Raw genomic sequence first — 19,454 nt, 5'->3', positions numbered from 1 at the left:
GGTGCGGCAGAGCGGGTGGCGTGCGTGTCCACGGACCGACTGCAGCCTTTTGCTCGGGCCGAGTGCTTACGCTCGGAGCCCTTCTTGCTTCCCACAAGGCCAGCTCCTCCTCCACACCATTCCGCTCTTCTTCAATCCTGTCTTCCTTCATCCCTCCCAGCTGAGCTTTGAGCTCTTCCGTTTCGCTTGCCCTGCAGCAAAAGACGAGTGTTGGAACACTTGTCGGAACTGCTGACTGCTCCGTTCAAGAGTCAACAGGAGGCTCCACCACCACTGGGACGCCTGTGCTTGCAGGTAGAAACTCTTTGATGCAGAAAAAGGTCTCGATGCTGAAGCAGACTGGCAAAAACGTTCCTCTCTAAAACTATTCCCTTGGGAAAGTTCCAAAAAGGGAAAAAGAGACAGCCGTCTTGAGAACAAACTGCGTGGTACGTGTTCACTCAGCACGTGGTGAGACCTGAAATACCTGACAACAACCTCACCAGACGCATTCCAGTTCACATTTCTGCACGAAAACTTGATGTGGTCAAGAAAGGAGTAAAACCCTCCAGGATTCCCACCCCCTCAATGCCCCCGAATAAATCTTTCTCACCCTCATTTCTGAAGAGAAACATATACCTTTCTTTACGTTTGCTCTCAGATTCCTTCCGCTTTGTTTTCCTTTTGGCTCTATCCTAACTTCTTTCTGCTGCAGAGGAGTCAAAGACTGCTCTGGGTTTGGTGGCTTCCTGCTGCAACTCTCACCACCACGAAAGTATCTATCTCCCTGCTTGTCTGAAAAGAAAAAAAACAAAAAACACCCAAACCGTCACATACTATCACTCCTACACTTCTTCAGGCCTGGCAAAAAGAAAAACCACCCATAGACTGACACACTTGGACTCATCTGGGGCTCCTCAGTGTCCACAAAAGTGGCTCCCGCTGGCAAATCCAAGCACTTGAGGAGACGCCTGCTTTGGGGCCGTAGTGCAAAAAGTCGCCTCTTTTCCTGTACTCCCTTTCAGTGCCATTACCTCCAAGGGGACGTTTCACTTGAAAATACCCAGCCAGCCCCTCACCTGCCCCCGAAGCGGGCGCTGTGCCCAAGAGCAGGTAGGTGGGCCAACGTAAAACTCTAAACGCCACGGACTCATGAAGCACAAAAACTCTCTTCTCAACATTGTCTGACGTAGTCTCCTCCCTTTCCTAAAATTGGAACGCTTTGTAAGGAACTGATAGGATAACAAACAGACAGTTTATAAGGACCGTTGGCTGCTGCCAACCTCCATCACACCGCTGCCCTTGGCGTGAGTTTTATAATTATTTTACAATGAAGTGCAGGACCGTGGTTTGTGATAACACCGTGAAATGTTTCATAGGGAGCTAAGCCCAACAGCGAAAAGAGAGCACGTTGCAAAGGAGACGTGGCTTTCCACTTCGTACAGCAGAGCACCAGCGTCCCGCGCGAGGCAGAATGGGCACAGACCGTGCGTAACACAGCGGTGCGTTTGAAGGAGGATTATTCCAGGGGACCTCTGTCCAATGGCGTACAGTCACTCTGCTCTAATTTAAAGTCATACTTAAACGCACAACAACATATTATAGAATCACAAATATATGAAGTGATACGTAACCTTACTGCAAATAAGGTCATTTCAGGCCTTTACATTATGCTTAGTATAGTTTTTTCCCCCCAGCCAGCACCTTTCCTTGTTACATTTAATCTAGCGAGCGCTTAAGCTTTTGTTCCCCAAATACAGCATTTTTTTTTTTCTTCCTTCCATCACAGTTCTCATCAGCGCAAACGCTGCCCCAGAGCCTAGCGTTACCCAAACCGCTCTAAAACTCACAATTCTGCTATTGTATGTATTAGCTGCAAGACCTTACATAGTAGCCTGCCTATCTCCGCACTAGCACCACTTGCAGTGTTCGGGAAAAATTGCTTTGCTCACTTGAGAGAAAAAGAGCAGCAGACACACGGAATTCCGGCCCTGGAATATTGCTCGTGGTACTTGAAGAGCTCAAATCGGCTTCTTTCCCTGGAAAGGGAAGAGGAGGAGTGAAAACACGATGGAAATCATCACTCAAAGACCATTTTCAAAACAACGGTGAACCACAAGCATCCTTCCTGGGGCCATCCCGTGTGAATCTAAAATTCTAAGTCTAAAATCTAAATCTAAAACTTAGAAGCTAAAAAAAAAAAAAAAAAAAGTTGCAGGAATTTTCAAACATCCTCAAGTTTGGATTTTCTGCAGTCTGTCACTCAAAGGGCAGATGCCCCAAGCCATATCCAGGTCTCACGCGTCAAAGCCACAGCCCTGTGGGATGACTTGATCTGAGGGGATGGAAATAACTACCCAACACCCTTTAAACAGCTGGTGGGGGGGGAGCATCTCTCACCTGAGAATTGCCGGGTGCCGTCCCACGCGCAGACACCCCCGGTGAGCGGCCAACGAAGCTCTCGCCCACCACTCTTGGGTGGACGTCCACCCGACTGCTCGCCTGTGCTCCCTCAGACAGATCCGTTCATCGCCGCTCAGCTGGTCGCACAGGGCAGTAACAGCTGGCAAAGGTGCAGTCGGAGGAGGTGTGGAGCAAAACTTGCCTTGGGAGTCTCCATCAATTGTCCAAACAGGCTGTGTGAGGAGACTCCCACCTCAATACCAGACGGAAGACTTTGGGGAAGAACTGCAATGCAGACCCTGCTTCCCGGCATTTAGATCTAAACTTGATTTTACCTGATCCCCGCAATTCATACTGCTGGTTGCGTGATCTAAACTAACTATTGAACTTGATTTTTGCTCATCTAGCTTGCTTACTCTTCTTACTTTGGAAGAAGTTTTGTTAGCAAATAATCAAAATTTAGCTCATTAAGCAGTTTTCTCATCTCGTCTAAATGCTAGAGGTTTGGACCTGCATTAATGAGAATTATAAGCACTGCAGATCTCAAAATAAATACAGAATGTGACTTGTGTATGCTTTGAGACCACAATCAATCAAGCTCTTCTCTAAAAACAGTCACTACAAACTAATTATGGCGATTGGTGGAGAACCGTGATGCAGATTCTGCATATCGCTACCAGAGAATCACAGAACGGTTCGGGTTGGAAGGGATCTTTAAAGGTCATCTAGTTGCACCCCCCCTGCCCTGGGCAGGGACACCTCCCACTAGACCAGGCTGCCCAAAGCCCCATCCAGCCTGGCCTCGAACACTTCCAGGGATGGGGCAGCCACAGCTTCCCTGGGCAACCTGTTCCAGTGCCTCACCACCCTCACAGGAAAGAATTCCATCCTGCTATCCAATCTAAATCTCCCCTCTTCCAGTTTGAAACAGTTACCCCTTCTCCTATCATTACACTCCCTGATAAAGAGTCCCTCCCCATCTCTCCTGTAGGCCCCCTCCAGGTACTGGAAGGCCACTATAAGGTCTCCCTGGAGCCTTCTCTTCTCCAGGCTGAACAAGCCCACCTATCTCAGCCTGTCCCCATAGCAGAGGTGCTCCAGCCCTCTCATCGTCTTCGTAGCTTGTGTTTTTCTTAAGTGTTTTTAATTCATGCATTTGTAGGGCAGCCACAAGCGCATGTAGGACAAAGAGCATTACAATTTTTATTTTTTGTTTTTTTCTTCTCCTGCTTTGTTCATCTTAAGGAGATTCTTCATACAGAAATCAGCCTGACCTAATTACTTTTTGTGCAGTCTGAGCTGCTCTAACACCACCTTCAAAGTGGCTCCCAGGAATTTTCTCCTCTCCGCCTGAAATTACCTTTGTCAGGGGGAACGTGTTCACGGAGCAGAAGGGGACACTCTGGGCAACTCATCTTCGTGTTCAAACAAAAAGGCTCTTTCCAGCAGAGACAGAAGGATGCTACTTTGCTACACCTACCTCATTAGAAACACTGAGATTGTAGGTTTAAGAAATACTGATAGTTGTATAACGCAGTCCTTGAATATAAGAGCTTTATAAAATGAATGTGTAAATCCACCTACGGACAAGTATCTTTGATAACGGGGAAGCATGTAGTGTCACCTCAGGAGACTGAGGTGAATTGGCTGGCACGGGTCTCACCCTGTCCGGCAGCCAGTGGACCAGCAGCTACGGACCCAGCGCCAGGCTGGGCTCGAGGCCGCGGGAATGAACAGGGGGCGTCCCATTTTCTGTAAATCTGGAGGGGTATCAGGACGGTTAACGGGCCGGGGAGGGAGGGAGAGAAAGGCGTTACGGTGTGCCTGCTGGGAACTCCCCCTCAAACCCCCAATAAACCAGCGACTAAATGATACGAAGCGGAACGGTTGCCCTGGGAGCAGGCAGCCAGCAGCCCCGCCACAGCCCAACCGCTAGTTGCCTACGTCTCCTCTAAGCAACACTGACGATAATTTTTTTAGAAGGGGGTGGATCGTAAAATTTGTGACAGGTTGTCTTTCTAGGCCACTTTTCGTTTAACAGGGACTTGCAGATCGGCGTTCAAAAATACAAAACACTTCCAAAAAGCCAAAACCCTCCGCTGTAACCGCTACGTTGCTTGTTCCCATTCGAAAGAAACACTTGGTTATTTGAACATGTTTTCCGCATCAAGTCAACTGAATTTGTTTACATTGAAACTTTAAATCTCAAATAGATATAAAATCAAACTAAAGAAACAGTACTATGGTAATAATTTTTACCTAACTCTTATAAGCATCTTTTGCTCAAAATATTTATATTCTGATTATATTCCAATATTATCTCGCGGAAGTTGGAGAGCACCTTTTTCACCTCAGTGCAATTCAGTTAGCTTACGTCCTAAGAATACTTCATTCCTGAGGACTAACAAAATTTACGGGGCTAAACGAGACACAGAATCTCCCTGTTCAAAGCCAGGTGCCCTGGGCAGCGGTCCTCAGAAACAGGACAAAAGGACAAACCAGGACCTAAGCTTATCAGGGACGAAGGGAAGAAGAAAAGGCATCTAATTAGACCTACTTGAAGATCCAAGCGTGGTCTTCAAACACATGCTTTCTTCCACAACCGAACATCTAAGACCGACTTTCCTTTTTGTTAAACAAAAGGAAAAAAAAAAAACAAAAATGCACACCAGAGACTGTGCTTGGCTTCACAAGGGCTAACAGCAGAGCTGTCAGAGACCTGATGAGGAACACAGGACACTGCGGGGGGGGGTTCATCTGACCAAACGTGGATGTCTCGAATGGAGACGCCCATGTCTGAGCCAACCTTGGACCTGTTTTTAGGCAATGTAGAGTTAGTCAGTATAAATTTATCTTACCCTTTAGTAAACGATTACATATTTATTCAGAAAGACCGTGCACTCGATTCACTGATTTTACTCACCATATCTCCGTTGAAACAAAACAGGACCTCGGTCTACTTGTATAAGCACAGACGATTACAACTACGTGACAGATACACAACTGAGGTCAGACATATTACAGTCACCTCTGCTCTCTCCAGTTTGCCTCAAGACTGTGAATTTACACCTCCCTCACCCCCAAAAGAGCTCCCGTAACCCCCTGAAGAAGGGAAACGGCAGATTCACCTGTTAAAGCTGTTCTACTTCCTATGAGCAATGGGACCACCCAGCGGACCAGAGAACAAGAGCCAGCGCCCAGCTCCTGCAGGTCGTCTGAGGAGACCTGTCGATTCAACTCGCACCTCTTCGGAGTCACAAATACCCAGGGGCAAAGGAGCTCCAAGGGGATCTACTGGATGTGTTGACCCAACTGGGAGGGACTGCTGCCAAAGAGAGCCCAACGTTCTGAAGTTACAGCGGAGGCCGGGGCTAGACTGTGCAAGCAATGGACCTCCCAACAGCCGCTTCCAGCTCACCACCATCCACCAGACCTCACAGCACTGGTCACCTTTCCAAACCTCAAACCAGGATGTGCCGGTTCAGCTCTTTGCGATGCACACCCCCATCCTCCCGTACCCACGGACATGGAGCCTTTATCAGCTCAAGTAAGTAAATCTACACAGCCCCATAGCAACAGACATGAAATTAAAGCAGATTCCATCAGTGAAATACGCAGGAGGGCTCAGTGCTTACAGAATTATTATCCAGGAACAGTTTTATGTCAAGAAATCAGCAGTAGCTATTTTGTGTAGGCCCAAAATGAAAGGCAGGCGGAAAGACAAAGAGCAAAAGTAGATGAGACCAAGGAACCAAAACTGCCACAACTGTATTTGTTAGACTCAGGGTTAGAAAAGATCTCAGAAACTTCATTGTCCCAAATAAAATTATGAAGTCCAGGTATAAGAAAAGGAGAAGAGTGAGGTGAAAATTGTACTGGAAATAAACGTTGCATAGCATTGGATTTGAATGTCAGGATGGTTACGTTGTCCGCTACCAGGTGTGGGACAGTAGTGAAGCATCACGTGCTTGCATCCGGGAAAAACAACATACACTCGTGCTTCCCCAGGGAACCTGGGCTTTTGCTCTTCCTCTTTTCACGCGCAAGCTGCGCCGCACCCCTGAGACAATTTCACATTTACACTTATCAATAAACATGCCCACATCAAGAGATTGCTCATTAGACATTCAAATACTTTAAGGAGGCACAAAAGAAACAAATGTATGGACAACATATGGTCCTAGGCAAGATGCTCCATCGTTTCTTACCAATTACTTGGTCCATTTTCAGAACGTTTTTTTGTTCTGCAACCAATTATTTAAACTACAGGTGTAGCTCATTTTCTAATTTCAGCATTCTTACACACGTGGCACCAGCCACATATTTAACTATCCGAACACTCCCAGGAGTGGAAGCATGAATCGTCCCATCTCCACGGCACGAGTAAGGTTACGACTGACTGCAGGATGGGAGCACGGTGCCCTTTTATGAAATCTTGCATTTGTAATGGGGTTAAATGTTATTTGACATACCCTTCTGCTTAAATATCCTTCTCGCAGTAAAGGTGCGGTCTTGGAACGTGGGTTATAAAGTACCGCTAACCAAGTCACAGCAGCACAGCAGAAAGAGACGCGTTACACTGAGCTCACAGGGCTTCTCACCGCTCTCGTCTTTCCGTGATCCTGTTTTAAAACGAAGCACACCAGTTCATTCCAGGGATCAGTCAAGTCAGCTCCCTGCCTCCAAATTCAGGTTTTCTATTGTTTGGCCGGTTGGGTTTTTTTAAACAACCAAACAACGTGACTTTGCCTTAGAATACCTAGCAAACCAGCAGCATTTAAAGTAGTATTTCAGCGTAAGAGGTAGAAGTACCAAGGAGTAGCCAACAAGAACAAGGAACCTCTTTGCATGCCGTAGGGTCTATTCAAGTTAGCACATTCTGTAACCTGGTTTTTGTGTTCTGTACCGTTCTTCCTGAACAATGGGGACAACAGTTCTATTATTTTTCCCACTTGCTTGCAAAAATTTGGTACAGAGCATGAAAAGATACAATGTTTTTGGACAAATGCATCAGCAAAACGCGTCTCTCTACCATTTTATCAGCTTCTCCAAGATAAAAGGAAGTCCTGTCATTGCAAAAAAAAAACCTACAAAGGCATAGGAGACAAAAGAGAGCAAATAAATTCTTATTGAAGTTTTATTATATCAATTTTATTATATACCTCAGAACTCTATTAAGGAGTAGTTTAACTACCATAACTAGCTCTCGCAGCAATACAGGTAATTTAAGCGCAACCATACTAGCTTTCCATCTTTACTGCTTAGTTTGATATTTTTCTTATATTACTACTCAAACATAGTTGATGCCTGCTCTTGTCTTTGTTGACATCAGTGTTTTGTTTAGGCATCAATTATGCCCAAGTAGTAGACTACGTTTCTTTTAATAACTTTGAATAGTTTTAAGTTTTAAAATAGTTTTAAACCTCTACACAACTACAACTACTTTATAACTACTTTGCAGCCTGTAATGCACACGCTTTCTTTTAACCCGTTGCCAGCTACCTTTTCCTATAGGTATTGACAGCTCTCCCTTTGGATGCCTAATTCCAATTTAATTTCTCACTGACAAAAATTTTTGTAATTTATTGTACAGTCCTGAATGAGAGCTGTCAATGCCTGTAACAGTTTTTCCTTACTTTTTTTCACCCTCAACAGTATGTTTATCTATGGGCATTAAAGATACCTGCTTTGCTTTGTACCTTCGTTTGCTATTTGAGTTATTACCCTGACTCTGAGAGGGATACATTATTGCCCGTTATTTTTATTTTTTTTTTAAGGAAATCTTTATTGGTCCACTTGAATTGGTCCGTTACTGACTCCAAGTAAGTTTTCTAATATCATTAGTTCAGTTCCACGAGGTTCTTGCACTACAACGATGAAAAAATACTTACTCCCTAGTTGAACAAATATTTGCTACTATTATACTCACTTTTTACTCGTTTTTATATATACATTTAAACCCTAAAAATTCAGCATTACCTTAATAGAAACTGCAACTTTTTAGTGCCTGTTATTCTCTAGCTAGTAGCTAGTCTTTTACACATTCCTCATTCCCATGAGGTGTGCAGTCTTTCACTCACATGTGTAAGTTTTCTTCTTCAATGCAACATCATGTCCAAAAATTTGTATTCCTAGGCAGAGAGCGAGCAAGCTCCGCTCATCTCAACAGGCCCTGTGACTTCCACACCCGCGCACAAAAAAAATAAAAAATCGCAAACTATCATCACATCAGAAACTACAACGCCCGTCTTCTTACGTCACTCCACCCACCTCTCCTCCATCCCCCTTGGGCACGCGGCTCACCCCTCTGCACCTGAAAAAGCACCGAACAAGTGGCTTGAACAAGTCACCCAGATGCTGAGGGGTAACGTGACAATTCCAGAGGTCTTGTTTCCATTTAGGGATACCATCTAGAGTCCAACTACAGCCTGCCATTAAAAAAAAAAAAAAATTGGACCAAGCTTTAAGCCCCACACATACAAGCCTTGACACCTTTGAGATTCAATCCGCTCCACGACTGAATGAACAGCCCCTCCCACACGGCTCCGGTCATCTCCATCGAACACTATTGAAGGGACTGTCCGCACAGCCTTCACAGAATCATAGAATCTTCATGGCTGGAAAGGACCTTTGAGATCATCGAGTCCAACCATACAACCATTCCGGTGGCTACTCCATCTGAAATGACTGTCCAGCCTCTGCCTAGAACAGTTGAGGCACGTCATGTTATTAACCAGGCCTCTTAGTGCTAGTCCACCCACCCCTGACTCCACACACCTGGGCCAGGGCAGCTCCACGCCAAACACGCGCGCAGACCAACACTGCACAGAATATTACAAATGACGCGACTCAAAAATGAGAAAAAAACTCTCAACTACAAGAATAAGTCCTGGAATCTGGACGCTGTCTGGCAAGACAACCCGCAGGGCCGAAATGGTGAGGTGGGGAAGCTCTATGGCAGCAGAACGTCATGGCCCATTATAAGAAGTTGCTGTGACACACGATGGATGTGCAAAAAACCTGGCTTCAAGACCTAAGAACATAAGGATGCAGGGAAGATGACCCAGTCCATGAAAAGGCATGGCTAGAGAGCAGAGCTGCTGACAGAGCCTTGAACAATGCCGCAAAAGAGGACAGTCTGGAAAATTCCGAGACACAAGACTGATCCACGCTTTAAGCTTGTAACACAAGAAAAGCAGCGCCCGATGGACACTATGCCGATGAGTACAAGCACTCAAGACCCTTGGGATGGCGCCCGAGGGGCATACCATACTCCAAGGAAGGTCTAAGCCACAGAAGACAGACAACACAAACAGACGCAGAATCACAGAATGGTAGGGTTGGAAGGGACCTCTGGAAACCATCTAGTCCAACCCCCTGCCAGAGCAGGGTCACCCAGAGCAGGTGGCACAGGAATGCGTCCAGGGGGGTTTGAATGTCTCCAGAGTTGGAGACTCCACCACCTCTCTGGGCAGCCTGTGCCAGGGCTCTGCCATCCGCAAAGGAAAGAAGTTCCTCCTCATGTTTAGGTGGAACTTCTTATGCTCAAGTTTGTGCCCATTACCTCTTGTCCTGTCGCTGGGCACCACCGAAAAGAGCCTGGCCCCATCCTCCTGACACCCACCCTTGAAGTATTTATAAGTGTTGATAAGGTCCCCCCTCAGCCATCTTTTTTCCAGACTGAAGAGACCCAAATCCCTCAGCGTTTCTTCATAAGAGAGGTGTTCCAGTCCCCTCATCATCTTGGTAGCCCTTTGCTGTACCCTCTCCAGCAGTTCCCTGTCCTTCTTGAACCGGGGAGCCCAGAACTGGACACAGTACTCCAGGTGTGGCCTCACCAGGGCAGAGTAGAGGGGCAGGATGACCTCCCTCGACCTGCTGGCCACACTCTTCTTGATGCACCCCAGGATGCCACTGGCCTTTTTGGCCACAAGGGCACATTGCTGGCTCATGGTCATCCTGTTGCCCACCAGGATTCCCAGGTCTCTTTCCACAGAGCTGCTCTCCAGCAGGTCAGCCCCCAACCTGGACTGGTGCAGGGGGTTATTCCTCCCCAGGTGCAGCATATGCAAGAATTAAAAAGATAGGCATGGAGAGGTGGAAAGTTTCAAGGGCAAAGGCGTACAAGAAACATGGTCAAGAATCAAAAAATAGTGACAGGGACCCTGATAGGTGGAAACAGTGGTGGCTGGCGGCTGGGTGCCCACCCAGCCGCTCTATCGCTCCCCCTCCAAACCACGACAGGAGGGAGAAAATACAACAAGAAAGCTTGTAGGCCGAGCTAAGAACAAAGTGATCACTCACCAATTACTGTTGCAGGCAAAACAGGCTCAAGTCGGGGAAATTAGTTTAATTTATGGTCCATCAAAATCAGAGTAGGATAATGAGAAATCAGAACAAACCCAAAAAATACCTTCCCCCCCACCCCTCTCTTTTTTTTTTTTCCTGGGCTCATCTTCACTCCTGACTTCGCTACACCCTGCCCCCAAGCAACGCAGGGTGACAGGGAGCAGGGGTTGCAGTCACTTCATCACACGCTGGCTCTGCCGCTCCTTCCTCCTCATGGAAGGAGAAGGAACAGGGCAAAAGCACAGAGAGAAAAAGAAAACGGAGGAGTAGAACAAGAGAGATAAAGGGAAAGAGGAAGAGGGAGCAGGACAGAAGAAGAGCGGGAAGAGGAGAGGTGCAGGGAAGCAAAAAAACACAAATCACAGCAGCGCGGGAAAGAGGGGGCCAGCAGAGGGGCCGGGAGGGCCCAGGACTCACCGCAGCTCTCGCTCTCAGCGCGGTCGGGAGAATTTAACAGTTCAGAGGCCTCTTCCTTGTTCTCTCCTCCCTCCCTCTTCTGTAACTCTGGTCGCTCGGCTCTCCTCCCCCTCACCGCTCTTACAACGATGAGGCTTCCTAGACACACAGCCTGGCTCTCTCGTGCTTTGGGGTACACACGCAGACCCTGCGGTGCCCACTGTGGTCTAGGAAGAGGGATGCTTCCCGCGCGGAGAGGCAGCTTCTCTCTTGCCTGCAACGAGAGGCAACTACCGGCCGCGTGGCCTTCAGCTTCTCCTTGTCTTTCTCTGGCTTCTCCAGCTTCGGCCGCGGCAGCTCCTACCCACGGGCAGTTAAGTTTTCTCTGCCTGCCCCTTTTCACCCCCACGCTGTGAAGACGGCGAGGCCAGGTGAGCTGTCTCAACCCACCCAAGCCTGAGGTGGGAGCAGTCAATGGCATCCCCAGGGGAGGAACAGACAACCGTGTCCTCAGGGCAGCCTCGGGCAGAGGGAAAGAAGTGGCAGCGACCATTATCAGCCTAAATCCCCCCTGGGTGAAGCCTCTCCTTCCCCGGGGGCTTCTGGAGATGCCACTCTTCCCCATGCAGCTACCCCCACTGCAGCTAATGGCACCCAGATTAAGGGAGAATCAAGCACATTTGAGGGCCAGCCCTCACGGCAGGGTCTGGGGCTGCAGGGCAGGCTGCGGGGGAGCTGCACGGGGGGAGCAGGGCTCAGGAGGAGCTCTAGTGAGTTGGGGGGGTGTCCGCCGCCTTCTCTTCTTCCCTTCTGTCAGACCTTAGGTGACTCCCTAGGGCTGCCCGGATCCAGCTCACCTCCAATGGACCGGCAGCGGTCTGAAGCTTCCCCTCCTGGCTCCCCCGGGCAGGGAACACCCCTGTGCCCAACGAAGGGGCTCGCCCACCTCACCCGTGGTCCTGGCCCTCACCGCTGGCCAGGCATCGTGCTGCCATGCTGCTCCCAGGCATGACAAAAAAATCTACACCTGCCTGCATGCCCCGGGAACCAACATGGCGCTCCCCAGGGCAGCCCCCGTTGCTCCAAGCCACCGCCACGGACCCCGCCGCCCCCCTCGCTTGGCAACCGCTTCATTCTGCCCTTGGCTCACATCGGTTCCTCCATGGCCACCCGGGGCCAGGCAGCACCTCTGCTGGCAGCCACCCCTTGACAGGGAAGGACCATCGCCATCAGCCCCACAGCTGGGGCTCCTCCAGCCCCGGCCCACAGCTGGAGCCCAGCAGGAACAGGGGGGCCATTGCCTGAGCCCCACCGAGCGTCACCTCCGCACCTGGGCTCCCTCACAGCCCCTCACCCCCTGCAAAGAAGTGCAAAGGCAGCCGTGAGGACAAAGGAGATGGCGAGTGTTTTATTCAGTCACGCACTTGGGGCTCGGGGACCCCGACGCTCCCCCTGCCCCTGCGACACCTCGGCAGGGGTTCCTGAGGCCACGCTTGTCGGTCCGTCAGGGAATGGACGGTGGGTCAGCTGGCTCCAGGAGCGATGGGCTGCTGGGCAGAGGAGGAGGCCGGCAAAAATGAGGAGCAGAGCGCAGAACACTAGAAGAGAAGAGAAAAGAAAAGTGTCATCCAGCTGGATGGCTGGGGTGCAGCAAGAAAGCATGAGGCAGCGAACAGGACAGCAAGAGAAAGACAGAAAAGACAGGGACAAGGAAAAGGACAGAGGCACAGCAAGAGAGGGAAAAAAAAAGGGAGCAGGACAGAGACAGAGAAAGAAGCAGCAGGGACAGAGGAAGAGAGGCAGAAAGAGGAAGTGGGAGCGGGACAGAAAGAAAAACAAGGGCAGGGAGCAGGGTGGAGATGAAAAAAACTTGGGATGGGCAACATGACAGAGAGGGATTAAAAAGAACAGGGGCGGGGAGCAGGACAGAGGGATCCAGTGAGAAACAATGGGACGGAGGGCAGGAGAGAGCAACAGAGAATAAAAAAGAAAGAGGGAATGTGAGAGCAACTGTGGGGGGGAAGGGAGAAAGACAGAAGGACAGAGCAACAGGGGGAAAGATGGTCAGGGAGCAAGACACCGGGACTGAATGAGAAAAAGAGGGGGAGCGAGCAGGACAGCGTGGTAGAGACACATCACAAGACAGAGGAATGGGGGAGTAAAAGAAAAGGTACAGGGAACTTTTCGAAAAGAAAAAAAGAAAAAACAAGAGAGCGCAAAACCGGGATGGGGTATGGGATAGGGATGGGGAGCAGACAGAACGCGAGAGCAACAGCAGACAGAAAGTGAGAGGAAAAAAGGGACAGAAAGCTGGATAGAAGGACAAAAGAAAAATAGGAACATAAACCGTTATTTAATATACAGTGTGGCTAATTAAAATGTAAACAATCTACCAGCTTGAACAGAACTGCTTACCACAGCGGCTTAGCCTGTGTCTTGTCTAAATTAGCGTCTGTTTCTTGGCAGGATGTGCAGGAGTATATAACTCACGATAAAACACGGAGGGAGAAACAGGCTTACAGGAGCAAGCGAAATGGATTATGCGCACAAGATTCAATATTACTTAGTCTTAATCCTAGCTTGTATGGTCAAATAATACTCTGATCTCTGAATTTAATTTCTGCAAATTCCATACTCCATTAAAAAAAAAACCCAACAAAAATTGCATTATCTCAGTGTTAGATCCAGGGCTGTTTGAAGATGCTGTGAATATAAGGAGAGACTTCTCTTTTGCAGGTTCTTTGGAAAACCTACACTGACCCTGAAATTGAGCAAGAGGACTATGAGAAAACAAGAAATCTTTACCACAGACTACTTGAGCGGACACAGCGTGTTAAGGTATGTATGGGGACCTATAACACAGAATTGGTCTTGGATCTGATCTGCAGTGGGGAAAAAGCCTTGACTGCTTTGGTTGTCTGGCTTTTTCAAACCAACAGTGAACCCAAGTTCAGTCCCGTGCCTGTGCCAGGAAAGACATTTCTACGTTATGTGTAACAGGTTTATCTTCTCTGCAAGTATTAATACCTTGCCTTCCCCTGCTGCGCTTCTTGACTATTGGGTATTTTCATCAGTCATGAATAAATGCATTCAAAGAGTTTTTACTATTACTGACTTCAGATATTTTTGATCTGAACGAAAACCAAGTAAACACCATACAGGAGGTAATTCATTGTAATAGTCTCTGAATTTTCAATATTTGGAAGGAAAAATAACAGGGTAAGTGCAGGAGTATGCAGCCATTACCAATAGAAGCGGCATTAGTAAGCTTCTCAATATTGATTTTTGGTATTTCACGGTGAAAAACATTGAGCCTAAGGTTTCTCATCCATAAGTTCTTGGGGTCTAGGGGAAGAAGGAACCTGACACTCCTAGTAAGTTGCCTGAGAATCACAGCTTACAATTACTCAATGTCTTCTGGTCTCACAGGATGAGGCAGAGGTATAATTGATTTCTTCTCTGTATCTCTGGAAAGGGCTTTTCTCATATCTGTGGCAAAAGACAATGATTGCACAAAGCCATTTTAAGTGAATTCTCTATTACAATAGGATAATTTTTCATCAAGATTTCATAGAATCATTGAATAGCTCAAGTTGGAAGGGACCCAGACGGATCATCGAGTGCAACTCCCTGTTCCTCGCCGGACTACCTAAAACTAAACCATATGACTGAGCACCCTCCGGACGCTCCTTGAACTCTGACAGGTTTCGTGCCGTGACCATTTCCCTGGGCAGCCTGTTCCAGTGACCAAGCACCCTCTCAGTGAAGAACCTTTTCCTAGCGTCCAATCTGAGCTTCCCCGATGCGGCTTCATTCCATTCCCTCGTATCCTATTGCTGGTCACCAAATTAGATAAGAAACTGCATTTTAATTTTCACCTTACCTACAGGATAAATGTCTTTGTACTTAATAATTTATTCTTGTTTTGTAGTATATTTTGACACAGATGCTGCAAGATGTGTAAATTGCAAGATTAAGTTTTGTAAGTGATGTAATCTTTGGTAGGAAAAGCTATCTAAAGGAGTATACAAAATCCCATTCATCAACAACTACCTGAACTTGCTTCATGTAAAAAAAAACAAACAAACCAAAAACACCTTCATACAAACAAGCCCAGGAACCCACAACATTGAACTTGAGGCAGAACAAGTACTTACCATAAGCATCTTCATCTGGCTCTCCACTGCTAGCAGAGTAGTACTCTAATACTGTCCGGTACACGCTGTAGCCTAGTTGCTTATACATATTTACCGCAACCTGGTTTGATACTCTCACAAAGAGATCAACGAAAAATCCACCCTTTCTTTGAAAAAATAACAAACAAAAAACCACAGTAAGGAATAGTAGATGAATGTATTTCCAAATAATAACCCATAACTCCTAAGCAGACCAAGGGCAGACCTGATGACGTGGTGTGCTAGCCAAACATCTTTCACGCTGTAGTAACAGACGCACTCCTTTGCCAAGGGACAAATCCACTATAGGCACAAATTCCATTTTATTTTGGTCACATGACCATTCTTCTACATCAACCAGTGGGTTCAGAATTATGAACAGAAAGAACAGGACAAGTTAAACACCCACACAAGCCTCACATGCATAAGAAATGATTAAAAAAAAAAAATAATCAATTTTTTATATTGCATTGGCTTAGGGACTGCCTCCTTCAGAGTGCATGGTGGAGAGAGAGGAATAAGTCACAAAATTTAGTTGCCTAATAGGAGACAGCCCTTCTCCTCACAAGGCAAATTTTTCAAAACATCCTACTATTTTTCGATTTTATCAGCTACAATGGGGTTACCCTACCAGCATGAGTTGGGGACATTTCCCTGCGCGTTCACTTGATGCCAAATTAAATTTTCTGCAGGTACAAGTAACCAAGCACGAGATGGAAAGTAAGCTAAGATACAGTCTGCTGTACAAAATTTGTTCAAGATTGTGCCTGAGGGAATCGCACAAAGCCCACGATTACTGAACAAGTATGTTGGAGAGCCTACAGGAAACAGTGCTGATGTTTCACGAAGTTCTTTTCCTCTCAAGAAAAGGACCTTTCATCCAGTACCTCTACTAGAATTCAGGCTAGTTCCTACTCATTCTGGCAAGTTAGCTTTCAGAGAAACCCCGAGATTTTAAACCGCCAAGCAACATTCATAATTCTTGTTCTCTAGCTACAGGGAATTTCAGCAAATCAGAACACAAAGTAAAAATTTTGGGTCTGTTTCATGCAAATCAAATATCTAAACCACGGAGGGGTGTCTGTACACAGATTACTTTAAAAGATAAATTTAAAAGACAAGCATAATACTTACTTTTCTGAAATTTCTTCCAGTAGTTCCATCAGTTTAGCAGCCAAACCCAGCCGTCGAAATTCTGGTGCAACAGAGAGCGCAGTAACGTGTCCATGCCACTCTTCCCTAGCCACAGAGCCTTCTGCTTTACCCATTACTGTGAACATACAGAGCATCAGCGCAGTAGCACCTCTGGAATAACGCACCACCCACAGCTATACACCTTTACAAAAGAATCAAGCAGTGTATAAACAAACATTGCAATGATTGTGGTAAAGGCTCAAACGGGTGTCTACGTTATCACTTTGCGATTCAGCCATCACTAAAAATGTCATTTCGCTCAAGTATGACAGTAAAAAACCCAGTATTTTTTGCAAATTCATTGTTTGAGGCATGACTTCCAAATGCAAATTTTAAGCAACTCTCATGAGTCTTTAACAGAGTGGAATTCAGGTTCTCACTAAAATAATGGAGGAACGGAGGACTAGAAGCCCAAAACTAACTCACTATCCTAGCAACTGTTGGAGACTTTTGGTGACTTGTCGGGGAATAGAGCCTTTGTCAATCAGGCAATAGAAAGCTAAGACCCTACAAACACGGTATGTTTAAGAAAAAAAAAAGGGGGGGGAATGTTGTTTTTGGGGGGCTTCTTTGTAGTTCCTCTTCTCTCTATACAGTGCCAAAACAGCGTTAGTTCACTAATGAGCATACACACTGCCACATGGTACTTTTATAAACATCAGTCACTGCTAATAAGCAACTGATGCGGTGGGTACGGAGAGACCTTCTGTACAGCAAACGCTTTAAGATTTACAATGTTAAACACTTTATTTCCCAGGTCCCTACAAAGACCATTATTCTGCCCCCACCCCCCCAACAAAAAGAGGGGAAAAAACCCTGAAAGGAATAAACAAACCAACAAACAGCTCTATTTCAAATGATTTCTGAGAAACACAAATATTCTACAGCCAATAAGGAAATGACATCCAGACCCCGAGGTTTCCCTTACAGGACAATGCAAAAGGCAAGCCCAGCCTTTTTACTTACTAATGACTGTCAGCGCGTGAGATCAGAGCTGAGTGCAAGGATTTAATTCCAGCATTACAGAAACACTCACACGCGTATCTTCACCTGTGTAAAACCTGGGCGGACACTCAAGACTCCCTACCACGTGAGGCACATCAAACCCAAAACTACTGCTGCGTGTCCTACCTAATACCCTTAGACATTTATGAAATGGGAAGATGGTATTGTAGTGCTCCTTTGCCCTGCTGGGTGTCTGGAAAAGTCAGAGATTCACAGAATGGTTTGGGTTGGAAGGGACCTTAGAGATCATCTCGTTCCAACCCCCCTGCCCTGGGCAGGGACACCTCCCACTAGACCAGGCTGCTCAAAGCCCCATCCAGCCTGGCCTTGAACACCTCCAGGGATGGGGCAGCCACAGCTTCTCTGGGCAACCTCTTCCAGCGCCCCACCACCCTCAGAGTGCAACATATCTTCCTGATATCTAATCGAAATCTCCCCTCTTCAATGTGAAGAGGAAGAAAAGCTCCTGCGTTACAGTGCCCCAGCCGTGCCCACAGCGGGCCGGTGAGCCGGTACACTCACTGTAACCCATCAGCTCCCCGCCGGGCGCCTCGGCCACGATGAAGTACTCGGGCCAGTGGGCCAGGTACTGCAGGTAGAAGGGGATCCCGTACTGGGGCGCCGGGTTAAGGACCAAGCCGTCTCCGCAGGGCCGCCCCCTGGAAGCCCCGCGCCTCTTCCCTCCCTTTCTCCCTCTCTCCCTCCCTCCCTCCCTCCCTCCCTCCCCGGCGGGAAGGATACGGTCTCCGTCAGCGGGTCCAGGTTGCTGCGGGGGGAGAGGAAGGCTCAGCGCGGGCCCGGCCGGGGGAGGGGGGCGGCGGCGGCTGAGGGAAGGGGGGAGCCGCTTTGTGTCCGCCCCCGGGCCGAGGGCGGCGGGGAGGGGAGGGGAGACAAGGGCAGCGGCGCTCACATGTTGTTGAAGCGGAAAAGGTCGTCGCAGGTGAAGGCGCGGAGCGTCGTCATGATGCCGCTGCCGCCGAGGCTCGTCCCGGCGCCGGACACGCCGCCCCGGAAGCGCTCCCGCCGCCAAGGGCCACTTCCGCCGCGGCGAAGCGGAAGCGGAGTGACCAGCTTCCGGTTTCCCGGCGGAGCCGGGCCGGCAGCGCCCTCGGCGGGCTGGGAGAGGTCGTGCAGCCGCCGGGGACACCTGCGGGCCCTTGGCCCGATCTTCCCCTCGGAAAGGGGCGGCCTCACGAAAGCCCTTTCGTAAAACAGCGTTTTACGAAAAACAGAGCCTTGTCTCGGCTTCGGGGCACTCTCCCTTACCCCCCACCTACAGCACCTCCGCAATCCTGGCAAGAGCTTGCTTTTTTATCTATTTTTTTTTTTTTTAAATTCAAGCTAATGTACCTGCCAATTTACGCGCACCAGGGGTTGTGTTCTCTTAGTTTTCTGTAATTGCAGAAACAGCCTCCACCCAATCCCAGTCACGACTCCTCACTGGGTTGGGGATGCTGCAACTCCAGCAGGGGAAGAACGAGCCACCCACAATAAGACGCAGGGGGAAGGCTGGGACTGCAATGGAAGGATGGCAGCCTTTGAGATGAAAAATGAGAAAAACAACATGGGGAAACGACAGCAAGAAGTCAGACTTGACTTAAGCTGCTGCAGGTGGTCTTTTAGTACTAAGATTTAGGGATTTATTACCTCCAGGCTTTACTTCCTTTAGCATTTCCAGTTACTTCTCCATTTCAAAAAGAGGGAGTAATAAATAAACCGAGACCACCTCAACTATAAGCTTTTTCTTGCTTTTCAGCATTTCATAACATCAAACACCTCACCACTGGAGAAGACAGAATAGCTTATTTTTACAAGTCCAGATTCCTTCCAAAGTTTTTGTATCATCTGTTTCCTGGCATTATGAGAAGTGAGAAGTGTTTTGCACAGCACAGTGAGTAAAATGTTCCAATTGTCAAAAGAAACAATTGCACAAGAATAGACAGCGGAATCATC

At 47.8% G+C, this 19,454-nt stretch overlaps 2 protein-coding genes across 3 annotated transcripts; both read right to left on the bottom strand.

Annotated features, from left to right (window-relative positions):
• Positions 1–6,763: 6,763 nt before the first annotated feature.
• LOC134513806 (uncharacterized) lies at positions 6,764–12,200 on the bottom strand. Its single transcript, XM_063330979.1, has 2 exons — positions 11,149–12,200; positions 6,764–7,004 (listed from the first exon to the last, which is right to left on the bottom strand). The coding sequence occupies exons 1-2, from the start codon at positions 11,750–11,752 to the stop codon at positions 6,907–6,909; spliced, it is 702 nt and encodes a 233-aa protein (XP_063187049.1). The 5' UTR covers positions 11,753–12,200; the 3' UTR covers positions 6,764–6,906.
• A 309-nt stretch (positions 12,201–12,509) lies between these two features.
• On the bottom strand, positions 12,510–18,559 carry NAA20 (N-alpha-acetyltransferase 20, NatB catalytic subunit). 2 transcript variants are annotated; one of them, XM_063327972.1, is made up of 7 exons: positions 18,412–18,553; positions 18,243–18,267; positions 18,024–18,114; positions 16,437–16,572; positions 15,285–15,430; positions 14,529–14,616; positions 12,510–12,725 (listed from the first exon to the last, which is right to left on the bottom strand). In XM_063327972.1, exons 1-6 carry the CDS (start codon positions 18,462–18,464, stop codon positions 14,531–14,533), a joined length of 537 nt encoding a protein of 178 aa, XP_063184042.1. In that variant the 5' UTR covers positions 18,465–18,553; the 3' UTR covers positions 12,510–12,725; positions 14,529–14,530. The 2 variants fall into 2 exon arrangements, with proteins under 2 accessions (XP_063184042.1, XP_063184041.1); XM_063327971.1 differs by lacking the exon at positions 14,529–14,616 and having other exon boundaries at positions 18,412–18,559.
• Between the last annotated feature and the right edge of the window lie 895 nt (positions 18,560–19,454).

The sequence above is a fragment of the Chroicocephalus ridibundus genome, chromosome 3 (assembly GCF_963924245.1).
Source record: "Chroicocephalus ridibundus chromosome 3, bChrRid1.1, whole genome shotgun sequence".
NCBI classification, from domain to species: domain Eukaryota; kingdom Metazoa; phylum Chordata; class Aves; order Charadriiformes; family Laridae; genus Chroicocephalus; species Chroicocephalus ridibundus.
Note: the sequence above shows the minus strand (reverse complement) of the source record. Positions and strands in the feature narration are given on the sequence as shown.